Here is a 24,540-nt window from a genome sequence, read left to right as displayed (position 1 = left end):
CCATACATGCTACTAGAAAAACCTTAGCTTTGACTATACGAACTTTTGTCAGCGAAGTGATGTCTTTGTTTTTCAATACACTGTCTAGGTTTGCCTTAGCTTTCCTTCCAATGAGCAAGCATCATTTAGTTTCATGGCTGCAGTCACCGTCCACAGTGATTTTGGAGCCCAAGAAAACAAAATCTGTCACTGCTTCAATCTTTTCCCTTTCTCTTTGCCATGAAGTGATAGAACTAGATGTCATGATCTTAGTTTTTTGAATGTTGAGTTTCAAGCCAGCTTTTTCACTCATCTTTTACCTTCCTCAAGAGGCTCTTTCGTTCCTCTTTACTTTCTGCCATTAAACTATTAACTATGTACCTTAGGTTGTTAATGTAACTCCCAGCAACCTTGACTCTACCTTGTGATTCACCTACCCTGGAATTTCACATGATATACTCTGCATCTAAGTTAAATAACCAGGATGACAATATACAGCCATGTTGTACTCCTTTCACAATTTTGAACCAGTCAGTTGTTCCATGTCCGGTTCTAACTGTTGGTTCTAAGGTGGTCTGGTACTCCCATCTCTTTAAGAATATTCCAGTTTGTTTCCACAGTTTGTTGTGATCCACACAGTCAAAGGCCTTAGTGTAGTCAATGAAGCAGAAACTTTTCTGGAAATCCCTTGCTTTCTCCACGATCCAATGAATGTTGGCAATTTGATCTCTGGTTCCTCTGCCTTTTCTAAACCCAGCTTGTACATCTGGAAGTTCCCAGTTCACGTACTGCTGAAGCTTAGCTCGAAGGATTCTGAGCATAACCTAGCTACCATGAGAAATGTACACAACTGTGTGATAGTTTAAGCATTCTTTGGCATTTTTTTCTTTAGGATTGGAATGAAAACTGACCTTTTCCAGTCCTGTGGCTGCTGCTGAAAGTGAAAGTGTCACTCAGTTATGTCCAACTCTTTGCAACCCCACGGACTGTAGTCTGCCAGGCTCCTCTGTCCATGGAATTCTCCAGGCAAGAATACTGGAGTGGGTAGCCATTCCCTTCTCCCGGGCATCTTCCTGACCCGGGAATTGAACCCAGGTTTCCTTCATTGCAGGCAGATTCTTTACCGGCTGAGCCACCAGGGAGTTTTCCAAATTTGCTGACATATTGAGTGCAGCATTTTAACAGCATCATTTTTTAGGGTTTTAAATAGCCCAGCTGCAATTCCATCATTTGCAGTAACTTTGTAGTAATGCTTCCTAAGGCCCACTGACTTTATACTCTAGGATGTCTGGCTCTGTCTGGCTCTAGGTGAGTGACCACACCATCATGGTTATCTGGGTCATTAAGACCTTTATTGTACAGTTCATCTGTGTATTCTTGCCCTGTCTTCTTAATCTCTTCTGCATCTGTTAGGTCCTTACCATTTCTGTCCTTTATTGTGCCTATCTTTGTCTGAAGTGTTCCCATGATATCTCTAATTTTCTTGAAGAGAGCTCTGATCTTTCCCATTCTATTGTTTTCCTCTATTTCTTTGCATTGTTCATTTTAGAAGGCCTTCTTCTCTCTCCTTGCTGTTCTCTGGAACTCTACAATTCAGTTGGATGAATCTTTCCCTTTCTGCCTTGCCTTTCATTTCTCTTCTTTCCTCAGCTATTTGTAAAGCATTCTCAGACAACCACTTTGCCTTCTTGCATTTTTCTTGGGGATGGTTTTGGTCACTGCCCCCTGTACAGTGTTACTAATTTCCACTCATAGTTCTTCAGGCACACTCACTACCAGATCTAACCCCACTGATCTATTCGTCACTTCCACTGTATCATCATAAGTGATTTGATTTAGGTCATACCTGAATGACCTAGTGGTTTTCCCTACTTTCTTTAACCCTAAATTTTGCATTAATGATATATTAGCATTTTAATTATACTTGTTAAACATTATTTTCAGTGGTTTCAAGCTTTCAATAAGTTAACTTTCAAGTAACACTATACTGCTTCATGGGTGGTACAGACATTTTATAACATAGTATCTCCAGTTTTTCCCTCCCTGGAATTCTGTCAAGTTGACCTCTGAAGCAGTGAATAAGTCAGCTACTTTTCTCTCTCTTTCACCTCTTAAGCTTTTTAATGTTACATGTGGGTTTTTTTTCCCCTCCTCAGACTTATTTTTGATCAGCAACTTGAGTGCTTACAGTGTTTCTAAAAGTAATTGAAGCTAATAATTTTTAAGGAGCCTTAGTAAAAAACTTTCATTGTCAGAATTTGTTGTCAGGTAGATCATAAGGGCATTTGACCTGGCATTAGTAGATAGTTTGACTTTGTTTACCTTTCTTGGTATATTTATCATGTTTAGAACCAGTAGTCAGGTCCTGGAGTTTTTCAAATGGTGGTCTGAAGTCTTCTAATATTATTTTGCAAAAGTATATTTGATCATGTCACTTCCCTACTTAAAAGAGCTATTCTATGATTTCTTGCCGAATGCACCCCACTTTTTTGGGAGAGAGCATGTTTGGTCTCTGGTAATCTGGCGTATGTACCTGTTTCAGCTTTTTCAGCACTTCCCTTATGCACTCCTTAGCTGCATCCAAGTGCTCATTTCCATCATCACATACTCCCTCTTGGTGAGAGTGATGTTTTCCTGCTTCTCTCTCTCTCTCTGGCACTGTTCCTTCTCTTGGTAAAATGTCAGTATTATTGAGACCTCTCTTTCATTGTCTCTAACAGACTGAGCAACTGCTATCTATTCTGTGCCTTTTGTACGTATCTCGATTGTAGCACTGACCTCCTGTGTCATGGTTATTTAGTTCATGTCTGATTTTCCACTAGCATTCAAGGGAGGCAGATATGGATGTGTTTTTATTTTTCTTTCTAGTCTCTGTGCCCAGTAAATATTACTACCGCCTAATGGGCACTCAATTGTGTTGAGTTACATATGGCAATTTTTTTTTTTAAGATGGTATCCAGATACAAGGAGGGGAAAAAAAAAAACATGTTAGCTATTTCTAGTGAAGGTATTTTTTGGATAGGATTGACGTTTAATTTAAATCAGTAAATTCTGAGTAAAGCAGGTTATTCTCCATAACCATGATGGGCTTTGTTCAATCAGCCGACAGCCTTTAAAAAAAAAAAAAAGACTTGCCTCCTTCAAGGAGGGGGAGTTTTGCCAGCAAGTCCTGGGGATTCTAACTCTTCTCTGAGTCTCCAGCCTGCCTGCGCCTCCTGCAGAGTTTGGATTTGCCAGCCTGTACAATCACATGAGCCAGTTCTGTAAAATAATTCACTTTTTCTGCATATCCTGTTTGTCTAGAAAACCCTAATACAGGAAGTTCACTTTTAACAGTTTCTGCTACTGTTCACTCTGTACGTTAACTATGAAGTTTAAAAAAGACTGACAGAAAGTTGTCTAGGACTTTGAGTGAAAAGTATCTTCAAACATAACTTTCCCTCTTATTTTTATTCATTCATATATAAATATAAAATATAATATATAATGAATATTTCTGTATATAAGGCCTAATTTACATACATTGACATGTCCAGATCTTACACAGTTCCATTAGTTTTGATAAAATCATACATAACCTATCAAAACACAAATATTTCCATCACCCCATAAAGTTCCCTTACACTCTAGTCCTCTGAGCCTGAGTAGCACCTTTCTGTTTTCTGCATTAAGAGATTTGATTAGCCTGTTCTTGAATTTCGTATGTACACATGGAATCATCCAGTATGTAATATTCAGTGTCTGGTCAGTTAAGCATAATGTATTTCAGATTGAGCTGTGGTGTTGTTAAGTTATCAATATTTTGTTCCTTTTCACTGCTGACTAGTAGTCAGTGTATCAGTCAGTAGTCAGACTGTCTCGTGGCTTATCACTCTCCTACTGATGGATACCTGGGCTCTTTCCAGTTTGGGGCTAAGGTGGATAAAGCTGTTATAACATTCTTAGGAAAAGCTTTTTGGGAATATGTTTTCCACCTCTTACAGTGGAATTGTTTAGTTCATAGGATAGACTTATGTTTAACTTTCTAAAAATTTTGTTTCCATTTTTCTCTCCTACCAGTATCCAAGAATTCCAGTTGCTTTACATTCTTCCTGAATTTGCTGGTTTTTCTTTTGTTTTTTCATTTTATCATTCCTTATAGGTGTTGAGTGGTAGTATCTCTTGCATTCCTCTTGTAATTAAGATGTGGAACACTTTTCGATGTGGAACACATTGGCCATTCATATGCTTTGTTTCCTCATGTCTTTTTCCCTTTTAAAAACTGGGCTTATTGTCTTAGAGGAGTTTATATATTCTAGACAAACTCTTTTATTAGATACAGTGTTACCAGATTTTCTTGCCCATCCATTTTCTTAATGATGTCTTCTGATGAGACTTCTGGATTAATGCTTTATGTGTCTTCCAAAAAAGCTTGTCTACCCAGACATTATGAAGATAGACTTTGTTTTCTTCTAGAAACTTTATAGCTTTAAATTTTTATGTTTAGGCTTAGGATCCACCTTGAATTAATTTTTGTGTATGGCTTGAGGTAGAGGTCAAGGTCCTTTTCCCTTATAGATATTCAGTTCCAGCACCATCTGTTGAAGACTCTGCTTACTGAGTCAGTCACTTTGGTGCTCTTGTCAAATTTTTGACTCTATATCCCTCAGCTTTGCCCACTTCCTTCTGAACTTTCTCTTCTGCACATAGTCTGTTTGGGTTTTGTATTTTTTGGTGACCAGTGGCCATCATATCAATTGTGAAAAGTAACTGCATTTATTGTGTGAAGGCATAGTTCATTCCGTTTTAACACAGAAGGGACTTGACAATCTAGTGGATAAGGGAAGCTGGAGGACACAAGATGGCAGTAGTGAAATAGTAGGATTTGCTTGTTAAGCAGTGGAGAGCAGCACCTGTAAGAGGTAAGGGCCCTAGCTGACACCTCTTATAGTGAATACTTCCCTTTTCTGGGCTTTAACATTTTAATTAGGAATAAATTCATTTTGTACCAACTGGTTTTCTTGTTCATGCCAATAAATTGGTTTTTATTTAAATGCTAGCCTGTAAAAAGGAAGCACAGAAAAATTTAAATCTCTCTCCTTCCTGCACAGTTTGGAGAATTCCAATAAAAATCAGGTCCCTGACAGGCAGATTGCACATCTATTGACCTGTTTTTTGTGATTACAGATGTTAAGAAATCATTAAAAAGAAAATTGGTGGTATGTGCGTGGGTCTGTTTGTGCACCAGTTACCACATTTTTTTAATTATAGAAGCTTAATCATTTAATCATTAGGAGAGTGAAGATCCTTTTCACTGTTTTCCTTGTCATTCTTTACATGCTTATTAATTTTAGTATTTAGAACTTTAGTATTCTCTAATATAAAATTATTGTAGTTAGGGTCATTATAAATTTATAAATTAAGAACTGACACTGTAATGTTGAATCACCCTATCCATCTTGCTATCTTACTGAATCTTTAATATTTTTTAGTTTATCATTGATACTAATGTTCTCCAGGTATACCAAGAACCGCTAAAATGTAAAGGGCTAGATAGTAAATATTGTAGACTTTGCTGTATGTCTCTGTTATAGATTCTTTCCTTTTTTGCTAGCCACTCTTTAAAAGCGAAAAAACCATTCTTAGCCCAAGAGCCATACTAACACAGACCTCAGGTATAGTTTGTCAACTACTGTATATCATGTGTAAATACAGTTTTCTTTACCAACTCTTATGCCTCTGGTCTGTCTAAACTATATCCTATACTTCTAATATAGAACAGTTGTGTAAATAAGCATCCTTGCCTTATTCTTGACATTAGAACCAAGTCACAAGTCACAAGTGTTTGTTGTGTTTGACTTGGTTCTTGACACAAGAATCAAGTCACCCCAGTCACAAGTCTCTAGTGTTTTCCTGTTATGTAAGATATTGACTTTAGGACTAAAAGAGTGTATATTTTTTATCATGTTAAATAAGCATTCAGAACTTACCATTCCTTCAGTGTTTTTATAAGGAATAGGTTTTAATTTTGTGAAAATCTTTTTTAGCATCTATAAAAATAATCATTGGATTTTTCTCCTGTGGTGTATTAGGTTATCGTGTATTTTCTTAATGTGATGCATGATGCCGGTCTGTGGTATTTTTGGTACTGTTTTTAACAATTTAGGTATACATTATAAATGTAAACACACCGTGACTGTTACAGATCATAGAAACAGTTGGTAAGTTTTCCTTACTTTTCATGTCTTGCAGCAGTTTATGGGGCATTAGAACTGTTCTGTTGAAAAGTTGGCTGGAATTCCTCTGAGACCCCTTGGGCCAGGTGCTTTTTTTTCTGAGGGTGGTTTCTTTTTCTAGAGAGATTGGCCTGTTTTAGCTTTATTATCTCTGTGTTCAGTTTTGATAACCTGTATTTTCCTAGCAACGTACCTATTTCATTCAGGTTTTCAAACTTACGGAGATAATAGTGGTTATGCAGTGATTTTTTAAATTTCTTCTGTTTATTTTTATTTATCTTTTTTGTTGTTGTGTCATTTTTAATTCTATTATTGGTAGTTTTTTAAAAATTTATTGACTTTAATTGGAGGCTTATTACAGTATTGTAGTGGTTTTGTCATACATTGACATGAATCAGCCGTTTGAATCGGTTCTTATTTATCTTTGTGTGTACTAGTGTTTGCTCTGCTCTTTTCCAGTCAGGTTACTGAGTGATTGTCTTGTTAAGTTTAAAAAAACAAAACAGATTTTTGATTATTAGGTCGGTTTGTTCTATTGTCTATTTCACTGATTTCATCTGTAATATTTCCTTATCTTTTAAAGACTCTGTCCACTTGCCTGAAATAACCTTTGTTCTTTATTTTTACCCTTTCTGAATATCTTGGGATACACTATGTGGTTAGGTCTAGTTTTTTAAGCTACATTTTTCTTTTAGTAGCTGGGTTGTGTCTATTCACATTTACTTTTATGAGCAATACTTGCAGTCGCAACTGTCTCATAGTATTTATAATTACTTGAGTTTTACTTGCTGTATTTGTGTTCCTTTTTCTATGATGTATAAGCTGATAAGAATACCACAAAAACTGGCATACAAATAGCAAAAAGTTAAATAGGCGATGAAAACAAAAATATAAATCTTAAGTGCCAGAAACTTTTGAAAAGAGCAAAGCCAACACAACAGTTTTATCTGCTTTCCCTCTGCGTGTTACAGGCAGCATTTGCACATTAGTCTTCCACCTTTACAGTAATATTTGTCCTGATACAATATATGTGGATACACTAAAATCCTCAGTGCTCTTTTGCTGTAGTTTTTGCAGTTATTCTGTAGATTTCTGAAGAAGGGCTTCTGAGTGGTAGGTAGGTTCTTGTATGTTTAAATGCCTGGGCCAAGATGTAAACACAAGTTTTCTTGTTATGAACTCTGTGCTTTTTCTGCACCTCACTGCTTACCTTTGTTGATTCATGATGAACATCCAGACTGAAAGCCCTCCACTAGGTTTGCACTGAGTGTCTTTATTGTGGTGAAGCATGAACTTCGTAGTCTGGTTTGGGTTGTTTTTCTTGTTGCTTTTTTAGAAGGTTGTTTTAACTGTTCTTCCTTTTATCCTACAGGACCAAGCCATATGTCATTCTATGTTCGAACCCACAAAGGGGCTACGCTTTCTCAGTGGTCTCTCGGCAACGGCACCCCAGTCACAAGTAAAGGAGGGGACTACTTTGTCTTTTATTCCCATGGACTCCAGGCCTCCACGTGGCACTTCTGGATAGAAGTACAGGTGGGAAGCTCCTAGCATCGCTGGTATCCCTGATCAGGTTCCCAGGTGGTATTTGACAAGACCCTTGAAATCAGTCAGTATTGTGCCTCCTTACAGCTAGAGAACTAATTAACTTTCTCCTGCAGGTCTTGGAAGAACAGCCTGAAGGAATGGTCACTGTGGCCATTGCTGCCCACTATTTTTCTGGGGAAGACAAGAGATCCTCCCAGCTGGATGCTCTGAGAGAAAAGTTCCCAGATTGGACATTTCCCTCTGCCTGGGTGTGCACCTACAATCTCTTTGTATTTTAATCTTGTGGATGAGCTCTAAGTACATGTCCAGTGGGATACTCCATGTGGCACAGTTTCTCCTTATGTTGCATGGACGGTTGTATGTAAGTCAGTGAATTTTAACGAGCATATGTTCAAAGAGCTTTGTGGGCTAACACTCTTCAGGGCTGAGCATGATCTATAATGGTTATACTGTGGAGTAGAGTGCATGGCCCTTTTGACACTTGAAAATACCAGTTTTCTGGCACTTAAGCACACGTGGGTACTACACACACATGTCATTTTATATGACCTTAAGAACAAAAGCCAGCAAACCACTTTTAATAGTTGAACGCTTAGGATCATGAACGATGCAGAAGGTACTGTAAATCCCTTGTTAATGAGACAAATGACATTTCCAGTTAAAGCCCAAGACCATTGTTTTTTGTGTTAATAGATGGTAGGTAAAGTATCACAGGAGTTAATGATTGGTCACAAGAAATTGAGATGAAGACTGGCTTCTGAGGCCCCAGCCTGTGCTGGGAGCGGTGCTTCTCTGGGCAGTCTTTAGAGTGTGCTTGGAGGCTCTAAGGCCTTAGTACTCTGATGTGGAAACCTGTATTGAAGTGGCGGCTCCTGTCCTTCAGACATGTTCCATCATTGGGATGCTTTTCTGAGGTGGTTTTCAATACCTGTTTCCTTCTGGAATTTCCAGGCTCTTTTGGTTTAGAATACTGTTTGTGGAAGTACAGGACATGAACTTCCCTTCTCAGAGTCCTGAGTTGCCATGGTGGCTGTTCTCAGGGTGGGAGGAGAGTGGGAATAGCTGGGCATTTTATATTGATTCTTAAAGAAATGAACAGAATATTGTTATCCAAGGTTAATCCTTCAGGGCATAATATTATTGATGCACTGGGTCCTTGTTTTCTAGCCAGCTGAACAGGTTAGTTTCTCAGTAACTTGTTGTGGCTGGCAGAGCTGGCTTTCCTGAGACTCGAGGCTGTGGCTTGCTCTGGAGTGTCCTTCTAGCTGTTGGTGTTTAGGTCCTGCACAACATTAGCTCTAGGACTTAGAGGTGCTTTTCATGTTGAGGAGGAAGATGGCTGTTGGCTCCAGCAGTGTAAGAGTTTGGTGAGAGCAATGCTCAATTCTGCTAGCTTTCTTTTTTCCCCATTAAAAATGTAAAAAGTTAGACAGTTTTTGTCTTTACCAAGTCTAGGCTAAAAAAAACCCCCCTTTTTTTAAGCCATAGTGAAACAAACAAAACAGTGGCACTCGAATCTGCCTGAACAGACAGCATAGTAGTGTGTGTCTTTGAAATTACTTCTTAAAGCTGCTTGTCCGATATATACAGTGTGCATTCTGAATCATGCTCCTCTTAGTTCCTTAAAAACCGAGCCTACACAGACAGCAGGGTTACAGCCAGAGCTGAACGGTAGGTACCATGCTGTCATATGCACGGACACTGGAACCAGTGCTTCTCCTGGACTTCGTAAGAGCCACAGAGTTGACCCTTGAACAACACAGGGATTAGGAGTGCTGACCTCTGCACCGTTGAAAATGTGCATCGTCACACCCCTGTATACAAGGTTTTGCATCTATCTGTGGATTCAACTATGGATCATGTAGTACTGTGATATCTGTTTAATGAAAAATCCCTGTATAATTGGACCTGTAACAGTTCAAACCATGTTGTCAAGGGTCAGCTGTATCACTAGTCTTAGATAATTCAAGTGACACACAAAGTTTGCACTGTTGATAGCTTTTATAGACTCAAAATTGTGGAGAAAAATAGTATCTAAATGAATTTCAAAATACAGGCATATTTTCTGTTTCTGTGGTTAATCTGAAATAGATTACTGGAAATTATTTATAGGGAAAAGAAAAGCAAACTTCCAAATGTGGAGGAAGGGCATTACCTGAGTTCCCTGTGATTCCCATCTGCCTACCCCCTCCTTGGGAAGCATGTTATTAACTCCTTTTTGATAATAATCATGGTTTTCTTTTTGCCTTTTTTTTCCTGTGTGGACTATTTGCTCTTGTTTTGGTTTTCTTTGGCATTATAAAGCTCTAATGATGTAGAAGGTCAGTAACAAGATGCACATTAGACTCAGGGCATGCTTAGTATTCTGGGGCACTGCTTTAATGCCAAAAATGGTTAAATAATTGCACACAATACTCATGGCTCTTAATATGCACACCGTCAGATCAGCAGTCTGAAGAACTTGTTAGTTTTTGCACAGTACTGCACATTTCGGCGAAGTGTGAAGGATTGTGATTTTGAAGAAATTCTTAAAAATTTACCTAAGCATGACGGTTGCATGCAGTATTTGTTTCATACTTTAGCAGATGTACTTAGGCCTGATCAGATTTCTAAACCGTCACCACCACTTAAGAAGCCAGCCTGCGGACTCAGGAAGCTGTAGGAAGAATGAATATGTCTGTCTGTTTCTTTTCACTGGTTTGCTAGGGATGAATTGTTGCCTTACAGTAATAAAAATACTAGTCAGTATCATTAACAGAGAAACAGACCATCATTGTTTATATTTTCCTGTAACCTCATCTGAAGAGTTATTTTAAATCCATAAAGCCTTTTAGAGCTTAAAAAAAAAAAAACAAAAAAAAAACTCCGCTGTTAGAAAGACCTAGTTGGCGCTTGTGGGTATAATTGCTATTTTAAAGGGTCATGTGAGCAAAGAACTCAGCATGGCTTCAACTGGAATCTGTTTTACTGTGGAATGAAATTGTGCATTTGAATTTCACAGAAATTAAATGTTGAGCCTACAGCCTATTTAGCAGTTTTATCATTACTGTTGGCAAAGAAAATCACTGAAGAGCTAATAAAGGATGTTCTTTCATTGGGGGATGGGGTGGGGGGAGAAAATACTATCTTTCAGCCGGAGAGTGACCTGCTGCTCACAAGGAAGGCACACCACCAGGCCCCAAAATAGAGAGCCCACTTGTGAGCTCCAAGAGCTCCATGCAAGTTACCTCCCTTTCCAAGTGAGTTCCCTCAGAACAGTTCAGTACAAGGTGAAGCAGCCAAATAACTTATGTTCTTAATAATACCTTGTCTTTTAGGGCCAATAAAGCCAAAATGCATCTATGCCTCCTTATGTCTTTATTCGAAAAAACATCTTGGGCATTTTTGAAGTACATCAGTACTTTTCTTTTGATACTACCACTTCCTTACTTGATTAGTGAAAATACAAGTGTATTGATAATGTCTTTTCTTCAAGTTTGGCCTATATCATGACCAAAATGAGATTTAGCCCAGGAATGGAATGTGGGGTTTAACACCTAAAAGTCAACATAATAGACCGTATTCTTAGAATAAAGGACAACAATATAATCATCTCAACAGAAGTGAAATTTTTTTGACAAAGTTAACACCTCTTTATGATGAAAAATGTAATAGAAGGGAACTTCCTTAACCTGATAAAGGCCATCTATGAAAACTCAATAGTTGACATCTTAATGTATAATGAAAAACTCAGTACTTTCCCCCTAACATCAGAAAGATGAGGGTTATCTACTTACTGCCACTTGAATATTGTATTGGAGGCTCTAGCCCAGGCTCTGATTATAGATGACATCATTTTCTATATAGGAAATGCCCAGGAATCCACACACAAAAAACGATTATATAGTTAGTAAGTGAATTGAACAGTGTTGTAGGATGCAATTTCAACATAGAAAAATCAATTATTTCTATATACTAACAATAATCCAAAAATAAAACAGTTCTATTTGCAATAGCATCAAGAATAAAATACTAATAAGCTTATTAAAAGTACCTATAAAACCCTCCTGAAAGAAACTGAAGCTATGAATAATTGGAAAGACACTCCATGTTCATGGGCTGGCAGGCCTATTATCAAGATGGCAAGATTTTCCAAAAATTGATCTGAATATAATCCTTATCAAACTTCTAGCTGCCTCATATGTGTGTGTGGGTGGGTGCACACAAAAACTGACAGGGTGACTCTAAAATTCAAATGGAAATGCAAGGGGCACAGAAGAGCCAAAACGGTCCTGAAAAAACTCAACGTCTCTCACGTTCAAAACTCCCTCCTCCTAAGTAGCAACAGTACTCAAAACAATGTAGTACTGGCATCAAGGAAAGACCCAGAAACCAATGTAATACAACCGACAGTTCCAGAAAGGAACCCATTCATTTGTAGTCAATTGATTCTCAACAATTCAATAGGAAAAAAATCTTTTCAGTAAATGGTGAGCTTTTCAGTAAATTATAACAACTGAGTAGTCACATACAAAAGAACAAAGTTAGACCTCTTCATACCATATACAAAAATTAACTCAAAATGTATCAAAGACCTAAATGTAGGTGCTAAAATATAAAACAAAAAAACAAGCATAAATCTTTATAACCTAGGATTCAGAAATGGTTTCTTGGATATAACACCCAGAAGCTCAAGGAACCAAAGAAAAAGTTGGGGACTTCACCAAAACGAAAAACTTTATGTCTCAAAAGACAGTATCATGAAAGTGAAAAGCCCTCAGAATGAAAAAATATTTGCAAAACTGTCTAGACTATATAAAGAACTCTTGCAAATCAACAATAAATGAGCCATCTGTGAAGTGGGCAAAGAATGTGAATACTGTTTTCTCCAAAGAGATATGAACAGCTAATAATCATATATGAAAAGATGTCAGTCATCAGGGAAATGTGAACCTAAACCATAAGGCACGACTTCACATGTAACTCAGACGGCTGTAACCAAAAATACAGAAACAAATGTCGACAGCAGAAACTTGAACCCTCATCCACTACTAGTGGAATGCTTTTTTCTTTTAAAGTGGTACAGGCACTTTGTAATACAGTTAAGCATTCCCCGCCACCCCCCAGCCCCCAAAGTAACCAGTTCTCATAACCCAACGTTTCCACTCCTAAAGAGAACTGAAAACTTAGGTCCACACAGAAACCTGCGTATCAGTGTCCGAGTTGAATTCCTCCCAAATGTCCCTCAACTGATGAGTGAAGAAATACATCCATAAAATGGTATACCCATATACATTTTAAATATAAATTTCTAGTTGTAAGGAAAATTCTAAAAGGTGGAATTATATAATGAAATGACTTTTAATACATACACTTTTTGCTGTTAACTTGATGAATAAACAAAAAGTTCATGTAATGGTTTTATTGCCCTTTACCAAGTTAAAAAAAAAAATACACATTACAGAAGTAGCAGCAACTTTTAATTACAAGCAAAGGTTGACTCTACCCCCAAATAACTTGTTTTGGTATCAGCAAATAATTTAAACTTCAAATAGTTATATTGAATATTTAAATTCATTGGTTAAATATGGCTTAAACAGTCAAATACGTGATCCAAACAAGGCAAAATTAAAATATGATTTAAAAAATTAAAGTATATAACAAACTACCAAAGAAAAGTTTTTCTGTAAAGCTGCCAATCTTTTTGCCTTGGGGCCACCTATATCTGTTGGTTGCAAAACAAGTATTTTATACAAGAAAGGTTTCCGTCATGGCATTAACCATAGGAATACGGTTAACTTAAGGGTGCCCTGCTTTTAAGAGTGCAAGATGAACCCAGCAGCACATGAGGATATCTGTAAACATGGCTGTTTACAATGGTGAATCGTTTTTATTGACTAAATACACCAAACACAAAAGTAATGCTACTTCTTCTCATAATGGACTAGGACAGGAGAATTGCTTCAGTTTCTTGCTGGGCTGCATGGACTTACATGGGAAACATTTTCTATCTTAAGATTCAGGGAAAGGTGGTTTAAAACAAAGGCTTAAATAAACATAGCACCAGAAGGGCCAGGTACCAGTAATCACATATTCCACCTATTCAGGAATTTTAGTATGTGGAAGTATTGCACTTGTAATGTGAAAAGTAAGTGATAGTAAATTATCAAAATCAGTAATTTAAAACCATTGATGACTCTTGAACAAAGCATTTTTCAAATTTGAGTTTCCCTTCAAAGGAAACCTGGCTAGGACAACTAAATCTAGCCATTACTTTTAAAAAGCAAGGATAGAGGACCAAGTTTTATTTCTAAACTGTAATTGCACTATGAGAGGAGAGGCTGTTTTACATAGTGGTCTGAATTTGGTCCACATCAAATACGTTGTTACTATAAAAATAAGTTTGTTTTTGTAAAAAATAACATTGCATTCCTTTGTTCAAATTGCACAGTACAAACAAGCTATCTAAATTAATACTGTTATAAGGTAATTGATATACATACAGTGGATATGTGTTTAGTCTGAAGCAACTGAGTCTGCAATTGTGTTTTCATAATGTATGAAAACTAAAATTTAAGTCGTATCTAGAAATACATAAAATATTTAAGAAGTTATGATGAAGAATGCATTCTTTACATACTAATTTTTAGTAGCCGTGATAATACAGGATTCAGCAGTCTATTTACAGAGTTCATTTTTATTCAATTTACAAAAGCAATAAATAAGAAACTACATTAATTTGCACAAAACCTGTTTCATTTCATGATCAGTGTGACCATCTCTGTTACCTTATGACCAAGCCAATAAATGTGTCTTCCTTTATGAAGAGTGCTTATATCTGGAAAGAAGAGCAAGCCCTGTCTTTGTTCTAAGAGTGAGTATCTATAGCCATGCAGAATCCAGCATAAAACCTTACAAATTATAGTACAAGCCCTAAAAATAGGAACAGTGCCTTTGAGTATATGTACACAAAATTATTCACAAAAAGATACGATTCTTTGATACAAAATAGTTTAGTGGTATCTAATAGCATAATTGATAAGAACTCCTCAGGCCTCTGCCTACACTCACCTAGTAGGAACCAAGCTAGACAAAAAGCAGGCACGCTGACACAGGTAAATAGCTTCCATCAATTGAGGACCGGGTTTAAGAGGCTAGAAGAGGAGCATCTTACAGGTGCCTGTTCTACCGGGGCAGGCATCTATTCAGAGGCCCAACTAGGGAGTCCAGTGCTCTTGATCCAGGGGGCATACTGGTAGCTCAAGTACTTGATGAGCTACAGCAAGCACCTTAGCATTTATTTTTAAAAAGCAGTCCGGAACACACGCTGAACCAGAAAACATAGGAAGCTTTAAGTAGTGAAAAAGTAAGCTCATCTGGGGCAAAACAATCCCTGTGGTTTAAGAGCTACCAATCTTTAAGAAAACCAAAATGTTCGCATGTACATCTGTACAATATTCTGTACAACTTTCCACTGCAGCTTAAAAAAAAACTTTTATGAAAGATGATCTTTTTTTTGATATCACATTTTTATGGACTCAAGATTTCGTAGAGGAAAAAGTTAAAATTTAATAATACCTTACCAGAGTCTCTGAGCTGTGTTCTCTCCCTGGTTAATTTTTCCAACTAGGTCACAGTGTCCTCAGTTGCACGCTGATGCTAATTAATACTGCCCGTGGTGATGGTACTCACTGTTGTTAGGACACAGAACAGTCGTAAGTCCCATCTTGAAAAGGTTCCTCCTCCTCTGCTCGAGTTGTGTCCTCTTCTTTCCGGCTGACCAAACTGCTACCTCCGACCTCGCCCTGGGGGATGCTTCCATGGCCCAAGGAGCTCCTGTTCTCCTCTGCCCGGGGGCTAGTCTGTTCAGGAGTCTTACCCACAGTCATTGGCTGGAAGGCTTCAGGCTGGACCTGCTCTTCTGTTATCTCACTAAGCTTCTGCAGGTGTGGCTTAATGATGTTTAAAAATGGCTTATATCCAGGACTATGCAGAAAAAAAAAGGAAATTGGCTCTTATCAGCAACATTCAAAAGGCTCCAGAGCATGTTATGGATAGATTCTTACTAAGCACTGATACAGCAGGGTCAGTGATAAAGATTATGGGGTACAGGAGGAGGCACAGAGGTAGGAGGAAGGGAAGGCTTTTAGATGCCTTTCTAAAAGGCCCCCATGGAGGGGGCTACACGTAACCTAAGTGTAAACACAGACAGCAAAGATGGATATTCTTTATCCAGTATTGCAATTAAAAAGCATATTCTATAATCGTAAACACCATTAATAGGATTTTCAGACTTGAAAAACAGGACCTTCAGAGAACATTTAACCTAAATGAATTTGCCAATTAAGGAAGACTAGACCCAAGTGAGGGAAACCCCAAAGCCACAAGTAACTGGTGACAAAGGGGGTAGATGACAGGCTCTTCCACTTTCACTCACTATTCTTATTTTGGGCTTGTCAGTAACTGCTATGGAATGTTCAACTCACACAGACCTTAAATTTTTACTTGTTTTTAGGTTATCATCTTCAATTCCACAGAACTAGAAACATCAAGTTCCACCCTGGTTCTAAGGTCATCTGTACTGTATTAGTCCTCAGTGACACACATCCACTGACAACAATGAATATGACTCATTTAAAATAACTGGCTCTAAAATGGTAACTAAAGAAAATACTCTTAAAAATGAATATACAAAAGGAGTTTTTATTTTAAGCAACCTATAAATCTCCAAATAAATGAACCAGAAATAAGCCTTAATGTGAAAGAGGAGGAGTCACCAGATGACAGTCAAGGTAACGAGCCTAATAACTTACCAATCTGTGGAGGCCCATCGGTCCACAGCATGCAGCCCTGTCTTTATGTTCTGTAACATCTCTCCATCTACCTCTGAAGACTGTATAATAACCAAAATCTGGTTGATTATTGAGGATTCTCTAAGAATCAGGCCTATAACAATGCACCAGTCCAGACATCCTGCCTCCATGAAGATGTGCAGCAAATACCTATATACAGAAGCAGAAACACAGTGACTGATGCTAGGAAGGATCTACGGATGAAGAGAAGGGCAGTTGTTATTGGGAAAGCAGCCTATATACCCAATTTGCCCAAACACCCTGAGGAGGCATCCTCTGCTTCCAAAATGTTGAGAAACTCACCGAAGCTGGACCTGGGATTTGTGAGGCCCTTTACTCGCCAACTCCATGGAGATATGCTCCAGCTCTGACTGGGTTAGACTGAGTGTGGAGAAATTTTCATCCACCATTGTCCAGTCTCCATCCACCATGGAGCTACTTTCAGTCAAGTCCGTGGCTGAACCAATACTGCATTCATCACCTGATGAAGAATTGTCAAAAGTCACAAACCAGCTTAATGTATGTTTTCCTTCAATTAAAAATATTAGCTGTCTCTCAGATGTTGCTTCCTCTTTAGGATTTTGAGACCAAAACATTAAATTCACTACTAAAATTCCCATGTTACATTAAATAGTAGAAGATGTTAAAAAAAAAAAAAAAAAATCATCAGAGAGGTAACCAGGCATTATGTGCCATGGAAAAGAAAAATACACTACTACCTATTAAGCAGTCTTGCCCACCTCTGGAAACAACAAACCTAGCTACAATTTGTTCAAGTCTTTTTTGGGGGGAGGGAGGTGCCACACAGCTTATGGGATTTTAGTTTAGGTTCTAGGTCCTTGAGGCAGTGAAAATACAGAGTCCTAACCACTGGACCACCAGAGGATTCCCAATCAAGTCTTTAGATTCAGTCACCAATCTACAAGAAATACAGAAACTGTTTAAACCATGAAGATGCAATCAACTAAAATCCAGTCATGAGAAAATCCACAGAAGCAAGTCTCTTCAATGAATAAACTGCAAGAAGAAAAAAAGAGATGGGGAAGGGGAACAAGCACTAAAAGTGGAGTTTAAGAAACATAATCACTGTGTATGTATCTTACTTGGATCTTGATTCAAAGTATTCTTGGGCTTCCCTCGTGGCTCAGCTGGTAAAGAATCCACCTGCAACGCGGGAGACCTGGGGTCGATCCCTGGGGTGGAAAGATCCTCTGGAGAAGGGAATGGCTACCCACTCCAGTATTCTGGCCTGGAGAATTCCATGGACTGTATAGTCCATGGGATTGCAAAGAGTCAGACACGACTGAGTGACTCTCACTTTGTTTTAAACTGCAAAAATATTATGACATTGTAAAACAGCTGGAATTTGAATACTTACTGGATATTTGATCGTATTAAGGAATTACTGTTGAATTTTTAGAGAGATGTGACATTTTCAAAAAAAGTTATTTTAGAAATATATACTGAAACATTCACAAATACAACATATCATATCTTAGATTTAGTTCAATTATACAGGAAGGAGAAATTTATTCATGAGTTGGTAATAACTGAAGTGGGGGTTGGAGGGAAGGTGCCCATTATAGTATTATTTCTCCTTTTAACATATGTTTGAAATGATCTCTTTAAAAGGTTTTCTGAAGAAAAGCAATGATGCCACCTCAGGTCCATTAGGATGCTACTATTAACAAAATCATCAAAGAAGTGTTGGTGAGGATGTGGCAAAACTGGAATCCCTGCCAGTGTTGATAAGAAGTAAAGTGGGGCTGCTGCTATGACGAAAAATTTGAAAATAGAAATACCACATGAGCTGACAGTCCCCAGAAGAGTTGAAAACGGTCTCAAAGAGACTTCCCATATTCACAGTAGTCCCCCGTTCTTTGCAGCGTAATTCACAATAACCAAAAGGTGGAAGCAATGCAAGTGGCCACTGATGAATGGACAGACAAAATGTGCTTTGAACACACAACAGAATATTGCCAAACCGCAAAAAGGAAGGAGATTCCCATGCATGCTACAACAAGGATGAACTTTGAGAACATTATCTAAGTGAAATAAGCCAGACACAAAAAGGCAATTACACAGGGACAGAAAATAGAATGTAGTTGCCCAGAGTTGGGGGAGGGAGAGATGGAGAGTTTTCTTTAATGGGTATAAACTTTTGCTTTTGCAACGTAAAAGAGTTTTGCAGGTTGGTTGCCCAAGAATGTAAATGAACTGTACACTTAAAAATCCTTAAAGCAGTAGATTTGACATGTACTCTGCTACAATAACAGCAGCCATGGCTTCTACGCCTCCCTGCACAGAAGCAGCTCAGGCAGCAGTGAGCACACACTGAGAGTCAAGCATCAGGCGGATCTGCCATTGAAGCCACAGAATCAGACCAACTGCTGCTTCAGCTCTTACATAAACCTAGACAACATAAACCACTTTAGAGCTGCTTCAGTTTGTAATTCACCCATTACTATAACTGCAGAAGATGCACATTTTTTTGGTAAAGGGTCAGACAGTAATCTTAGGTTTGGAGGCTGAGATGCAAAATTAAGGGTATCATGCAGGAATTTACAAGATAAAAAAATTTTTCCCATAAGTTTTTACAGCTGAAATAAAAAGATAACTGGTAACAATTTTTTACAATACAGGTCCACCTATGAGAAGAATGGAATTCTTTACACATGGATAAAGTTTTGCTTACTTGAGGTTCAAAGTTCGTGTTTCTGTATCATCAAAATTGATTACAAAGGTTCATTTATTAGTGTTTAGCTGTAGTGAGGTTTTACCTGTTTCATTTATGTAAAATAAACATGGCAAAGTACAACCAAAGTTATTTTGGCCTTGTGCTAGTAACTCTTCACCTGTCCAGCAGATACTAATGCTAATTCTCAAGGACACATCTCGAAATGAGTGAAGCTCTCTCTGAAATGCTACATACGGCATATAAACTTTCCTCCAAAGAAACTAATGAGGAGCTAGGATTTAAAATGATATCTACCTTTATTAGATAAAGGTGACAGGAAGGCATCTTGCATCTGTGGCCCGTGAGATGAGGCTGTGTCTATTTCTTGATGAGCAGGACCAATGTTGCCGAGCCAGCTCTGACTTCGTTGGACATTAGAGACGCCAGCATCTATTTCGAGGTTTAAAAATGGGTCAGTTGACTGTGACTTTAACAGCTGCTCTCCCACTGCAAGTTGGAAACACACACAAAAAAAGGGAATTAAAGGTGCATATACTGCCATTTCCAATTCAGTTCTTTCAGCTTCTCTTCCCCCACCAACCCCAAATACGAAAAGTTCAAAGCCAATTAATGTCCCTACACCGCATCACCCATCCATGAACCAGGGAGGTTGGACTGGAACAGAATGCACTGACTAGACAATGCCACCCAGCAGTCATCTTCTATCATCATTTAACTCTAGGCAAAACCTTATTCATCCTTAAATGATTTTCCTTGGTTTTAAGACAACATGAAACTTCCAAATGCCATAATAAAAAGGGTTTTGTTTGAATTTTCACAAGTAATGATGATTACAACCTGAACTAAAAAACCTAAAAATTTTTTTTACCAAAATACAGTTCACTTTGCCCTCTCCTAATTTAGAAGATGGCCCAAGCTCTCAAAGACATATTTTTACCATTTCTCTGGAATGAATCCTGTCAGGTAAGTCACAATTTAGCTTATTTTGATATCTGTGACTAACCAATGCCAAAGTGAAAGTGCAAGTCGCTCAGTTGTGTCCAACTCTTTGCGACCCCATGTACTATACAGTTCATGGAATTCTCCAGGCCACAATACTGGAGTGGGTAGCCGTTCCCTTCTCCAGGAGCTTTTCCTGACCCACGAATTGAACCAGGGTCTCCTGCATTGCAGGAAACTTCCTACAAAAAAAAAAAAAGTGTGGTAGCTTCTGTACTCAGTCAATGCTCAACTTGCTGATAATCTGAGAAAACAGTTGGTTGGATTTATAAATTAAACTTCAAAGTCATAAGACCAAGAGACACATGATCTACTTCTATTTACATCCTTAGTCAAATGGTAGATGTTCCAACTGATCTACAAAAAGTCAGCTTTTATCTAAGCTTGGAATGAAAAGACTTCCTTGAATATCAACTAACAGAAAAACATCTAAACATTTGGAGCAAATACAATTTTTGTATAAGTAACACAAAGCCTATATCACCTGTTCGGTATTTTCCATTTTTGAAAGGAGAACTGACAGAAGAAGCTGGGATGATGGGAAGTGGCCAAAGGAAATCTTTGTGGAGCCTCTTCAGGGCCAACACGAAGTTGTCTACTCGGGCAGCACGGGCACGCTCCTTGCACAGCCAACTAATGAGTTCAAAGCCCAACTGGGCTGCAAAGCAGCCGAGATCCTTTAGCCGAACTTCTTCCAAGAGACGCCGAGCGTGTCTCCAGAGCATCATATCAATATACATGTTCTCAGCACAGTCACTGTCTTTGCTCCATCTGTAAGTGGGAACACAAGTAAGCTACGGAACAAGCTTCACATACTTCTTATGAAGTAGCACTGAAAATGCTGACAAGGAGGTAGGAGATTTGAGGGAAGAGGAAGATCAAGTATCAGAGCTTCTCCCTGCGATAGCACACCTGTTGAACAATAGGTGGAACACAGTAAGTCGCCTCTTACACATGTGTGTAAAATAAAAGTACAGAATAGAAAACAAAAAGGAGACTGATAAAGCCAAATGAGGAAGAGGATAGTGACTGGATGAAGTAAAGAAAGGAAGCAAAGAAACGCTGTATTTGAAAAGACCAATGAAAAGAGGAAAGGAGGTCAGATCAAGGAGACTGAAGGGAAGCAAAGTGAAATGTAGTCTCTTAATGTGAGTTATACAGACACATAAGAAAAAAACAGATTTAAAAAAATGAATGACTAAATATCGTCTGTTCCCCCTTATTCCTATGAACTGGTGTGTCACAACTGGTTTGATACTGGGGTGATGGGGTGCCTTCAGAGAGGGCAGTATTGGAGCAGGACTACCTGCATTCTGAACTTGGCTCTGCCACACAGTTTTGTGAATATAAAGCAAGTTTATTTTTCTGGGCCTTTGTTTTTCACCTGTATAATGTGGATAATAACAGTATATTTACCCATATGGAGCTGTTACTGAAAGACCTATACACGGAAATGTTTTAATTGTGCCTGGCAAGCAGTGCGCACTTAGTATATACTAAACACCACTTACATTCAGGGTATAGCTGAGTAGCTACTGTTTGCCTGGCAATTGTTTTATAGTCTTTCACGGTTGCATTTAACTTGTTTATGGTGTGTGTGTGTGTCTGGGTGTGTGTGTGTCTGAGTGTGTGTTTGCATTAATGGCTCTGATAAGAAAAAGCTGTAAAACATCACAGTAAAAATGTTCAGGAAGCTCTCATTCTGTGTCAGGAGCTGTAGTAAGAGTACACACGGAATATAAAAGAAAGGATTCTCTCGAAAGAAACGAAGAGCCAAGACCACATAACAACAGAGGAAGGAAAGCAAGGACCTCACAAAACAGGAAAATCTATTTTACAATGTTCAGCATGAGTTCAGAGTTTACTGCATATTAACCCATCTACATATAATGCAGGTTTCAGACTCCAGGATACACTTTTTGGCACGAACTGTTTAATGACTTCTCCACTCCAAAGGGTCACAAGAGAGTCCAGTACATGAGGACTAAAATGTCAAAAGGTACACTGGGAAAGAATGGGAAAACTGTTGACTGTAAGAAGGCTTTTGAATTATTTGCAGATCTATCTTCCTTTTTATTCCGGTCCTCTATTATCAGAGGTAATTTAATGTTAGTCACATTTAGAATGGGCACATTGAGACCTATTCTAGTACAAAGGGCAAAAACACTACAAAGAATAAAGTGAATTTAGAAGAAAGAAAAAAGGGAAGCCTTTTGGGAATGTAAAAAGGAATTGCAATCGGATCAAATAGTTTTTTCCTAAGATCCAATTTTACAAAGACTCTGAAATGCAATGTGATATAGAATTCCCTAAAAGCAGGAACAGTTCTTCATTCTTTTACCTTTTTCCAGAAGGACCGGATGGCATACTTAGTGTTTTCTGTAAGCTGAATTTACTAGCAGGAACACTGTCAGCTGACTGGGATAAACTGATGCTTCGATTCCTGAAGAACTCAAATCCACCACCACTTGAACTGGGTTCCTGTGATTACACACAAGGTGCAGTATGGTCAAAGAAAGATGCCACGTGGGTGTGTGGCCTAGCAAAGCTGTGCAGTTCTTCAACTCACCTGAGCTGTAGGTGTGGATGGGGGCGTCTCAGATTCTCCAGAGCCAATGGCTTTCAGAAATCGAATCATGTGTCGACATAGGTCCCACTTGCCTTGTTCCAGGGCTGTGTTGAAAAGAAGGGTGGCATGTTGCCTACTTACTGCTGGGACTTCCATGTTCTAGAAAAACAACCAAGAATTCCTTTTATACTACAAATGATTTGAGAAGACATGAGTAATTCTTTATCTCCACGCTTCCCTAAACCCAAAGAAGTAATGCAGATATAGCACTGTAGGGAATAATTTACTAGTAAAATCAAAAGAAGCATTAAAAAGTACCATACAAGAAGAAGTAAGGCAAATACTCCCCTGGTGTAATACAATTTATGATTTCTTGCACTCCCATTACTGCCATATATCTTAAACTTTACATACACGCTTTCATTTCTCCTAGTGACTTTCAAAAGAGGTATATCATTCTCATTTTACACATGAGAAAACTGAGTTAAACAACTTGTTGAAATTATGCATTTAGAACTTTTTTAAAATTATAATTGCATGGTAATGCAGAGTGTAATGCCCATGTACAAATATAAGCACAGGATAAAAAGTTAAATAGTATCTCAATATTAATATGAGAATTAGTTTGATTCTGAAGTCTTCCTGAATATGTCTCAGAAACCCCCAGAATTCTGTAGACCACACACTGAGAATCCCCTGCCCTCAAGAGTGTCAGAAATCCAAAATGAAAGAAATCAGGTTCCCAAAAACAGGACTGTTAGATAAGAGAGAAATAAAAATATATGTTCTAAACAAAGAAAGAAATAAACAACTTGTTGAAGATCAGCAGAAAAGCAAGAATATAAATTTGTCTTTCTGACTCCAAAAAAGCTCTGGTCTATGTCCTGTGGCAGAGCTTTCTGAGGATGTGATTTAATCAAAAACTTTGCTTTGGGCAACAGTATGTACTACTGCTGCACAATGGGCGCCCACAGTGACCTTTCACAGATTTAATCTTGCTGCTTGCCCTGGCCTTCATGGAGAGGCGCCTAACAGGCAAGTTCAACTATAATTATCATCTGTCAGTCACAACTTAGGAATCCTGATAAAGTTTCTAATTCCATTGCTTGGGAGATCACTGAAATCTAAGCAGTGACCTAAATTAAACAAACAAACAAAAGACTGCATTTATTGTGTTTCTGTTTTTATGATTGTGAGGCCTTTTAAGAATAGACAGAATCTTAGGGCCACCCACCTTCTGCCACAGTATCTCCTCTGATAGCTCAGTCAACTGCCATGAAGCATATAAACTGACAGGAAAACTGCTTCAGGCAGAATCTCAAACCAGGTTTATGGTTAGCTTCTTTAAACAATAAAAACAATGGTAATTTGGAAGAACTTTTACCTCTCAGCAATTCCATGGCACCAGGAGAGAGATTACTGTGGAGGGCTCAGATAAACCCACTAATATTCAGAATAATTATTTATTAGTATGTTTCTTATATAATAAACATACTGCAACCGGCGCGGTAAGCGTGGCTGAGAGGAGCCACACCACGTCCGAAGTCAGGGGCAGAAGCGGGAGGACCCCATGCCTGAAGGGTGGCGGCCAAGAGGAGTTACCCCACGACCGAGGTCAGGGACAGCAGCTGAGAGTACCAGACTGCGACGGCGCAGGAACGGCGAGAGGAGCTACCCCGCGTCCAGGTCAGGGGTGGCGAT

At 38.4% G+C, this 24,540-nt stretch overlaps 2 protein-coding genes across 2 annotated transcripts in view; one reads left to right on the top strand and one right to left on the bottom strand.

The window, feature by feature from the left end:
* Nucleotides 1-14,301, top strand: part of ERMP1 (endoplasmic reticulum metallopeptidase 1) — a 62,242-nt gene extending 47,941 nt beyond the window's left edge. The window contains exons 15-16 of the mRNA XM_010833830.1: nt 7,567-7,730; nt 7,856-14,301. Of these exons, the coding sequence (XP_010832132.1) occupies nt 7,567-7,730; nt 7,856-8,020 (329 nt within the window). The 3' untranslated portion in view covers nt 8,021-14,301. The remainder of the gene's footprint in view (nt 1-7,566; nt 7,731-7,855) is intronic.
* Nucleotides 14,302-14,402: 101 nt separating this feature from the next.
* The window catches only part of RIC1 (RAB6A GEF complex partner 1), a 145,067-nt gene continuing 134,929 nt past the window's right edge, over nt 14,403-24,540 (bottom strand). The window contains exons 21-27 of the mRNA XM_010833826.1: nt 22,840-22,998; nt 22,612-22,751; nt 20,755-21,041; nt 19,566-19,757; nt 16,877-17,054; nt 16,535-16,723; nt 14,403-15,707 (exon numbers count right to left, since the gene is read on the bottom strand). Coding sequence (XP_010832128.1) covers nt 15,419-15,707; nt 16,535-16,723; nt 16,877-17,054; nt 19,566-19,757; nt 20,755-21,041; nt 22,612-22,751; nt 22,840-22,998 — 1,434 coding nt within the window. The 3' untranslated portion in view covers nt 14,403-15,418. The remainder of the gene's footprint in view (nt 15,708-16,534; nt 16,724-16,876; nt 17,055-19,565; nt 19,758-20,754; nt 21,042-22,611; nt 22,752-22,839; nt 22,999-24,540) is intronic.

Source organism: Bison bison, unplaced genomic scaffold, assembly GCF_000754665.1.
Source record: "Bison bison bison isolate TAMUID 2011002044 unplaced genomic scaffold, Bison_UMD1.0 scf7180017863936, whole genome shotgun sequence".
NCBI classification, from domain to species: Eukaryota; Metazoa; Chordata; class Mammalia; order Artiodactyla; family Bovidae; genus Bison; species Bison bison.
The sequence above is the reverse complement of the archived record's forward strand: the minus strand, read 5'-3'. Positions and strand labels throughout refer to the sequence as shown.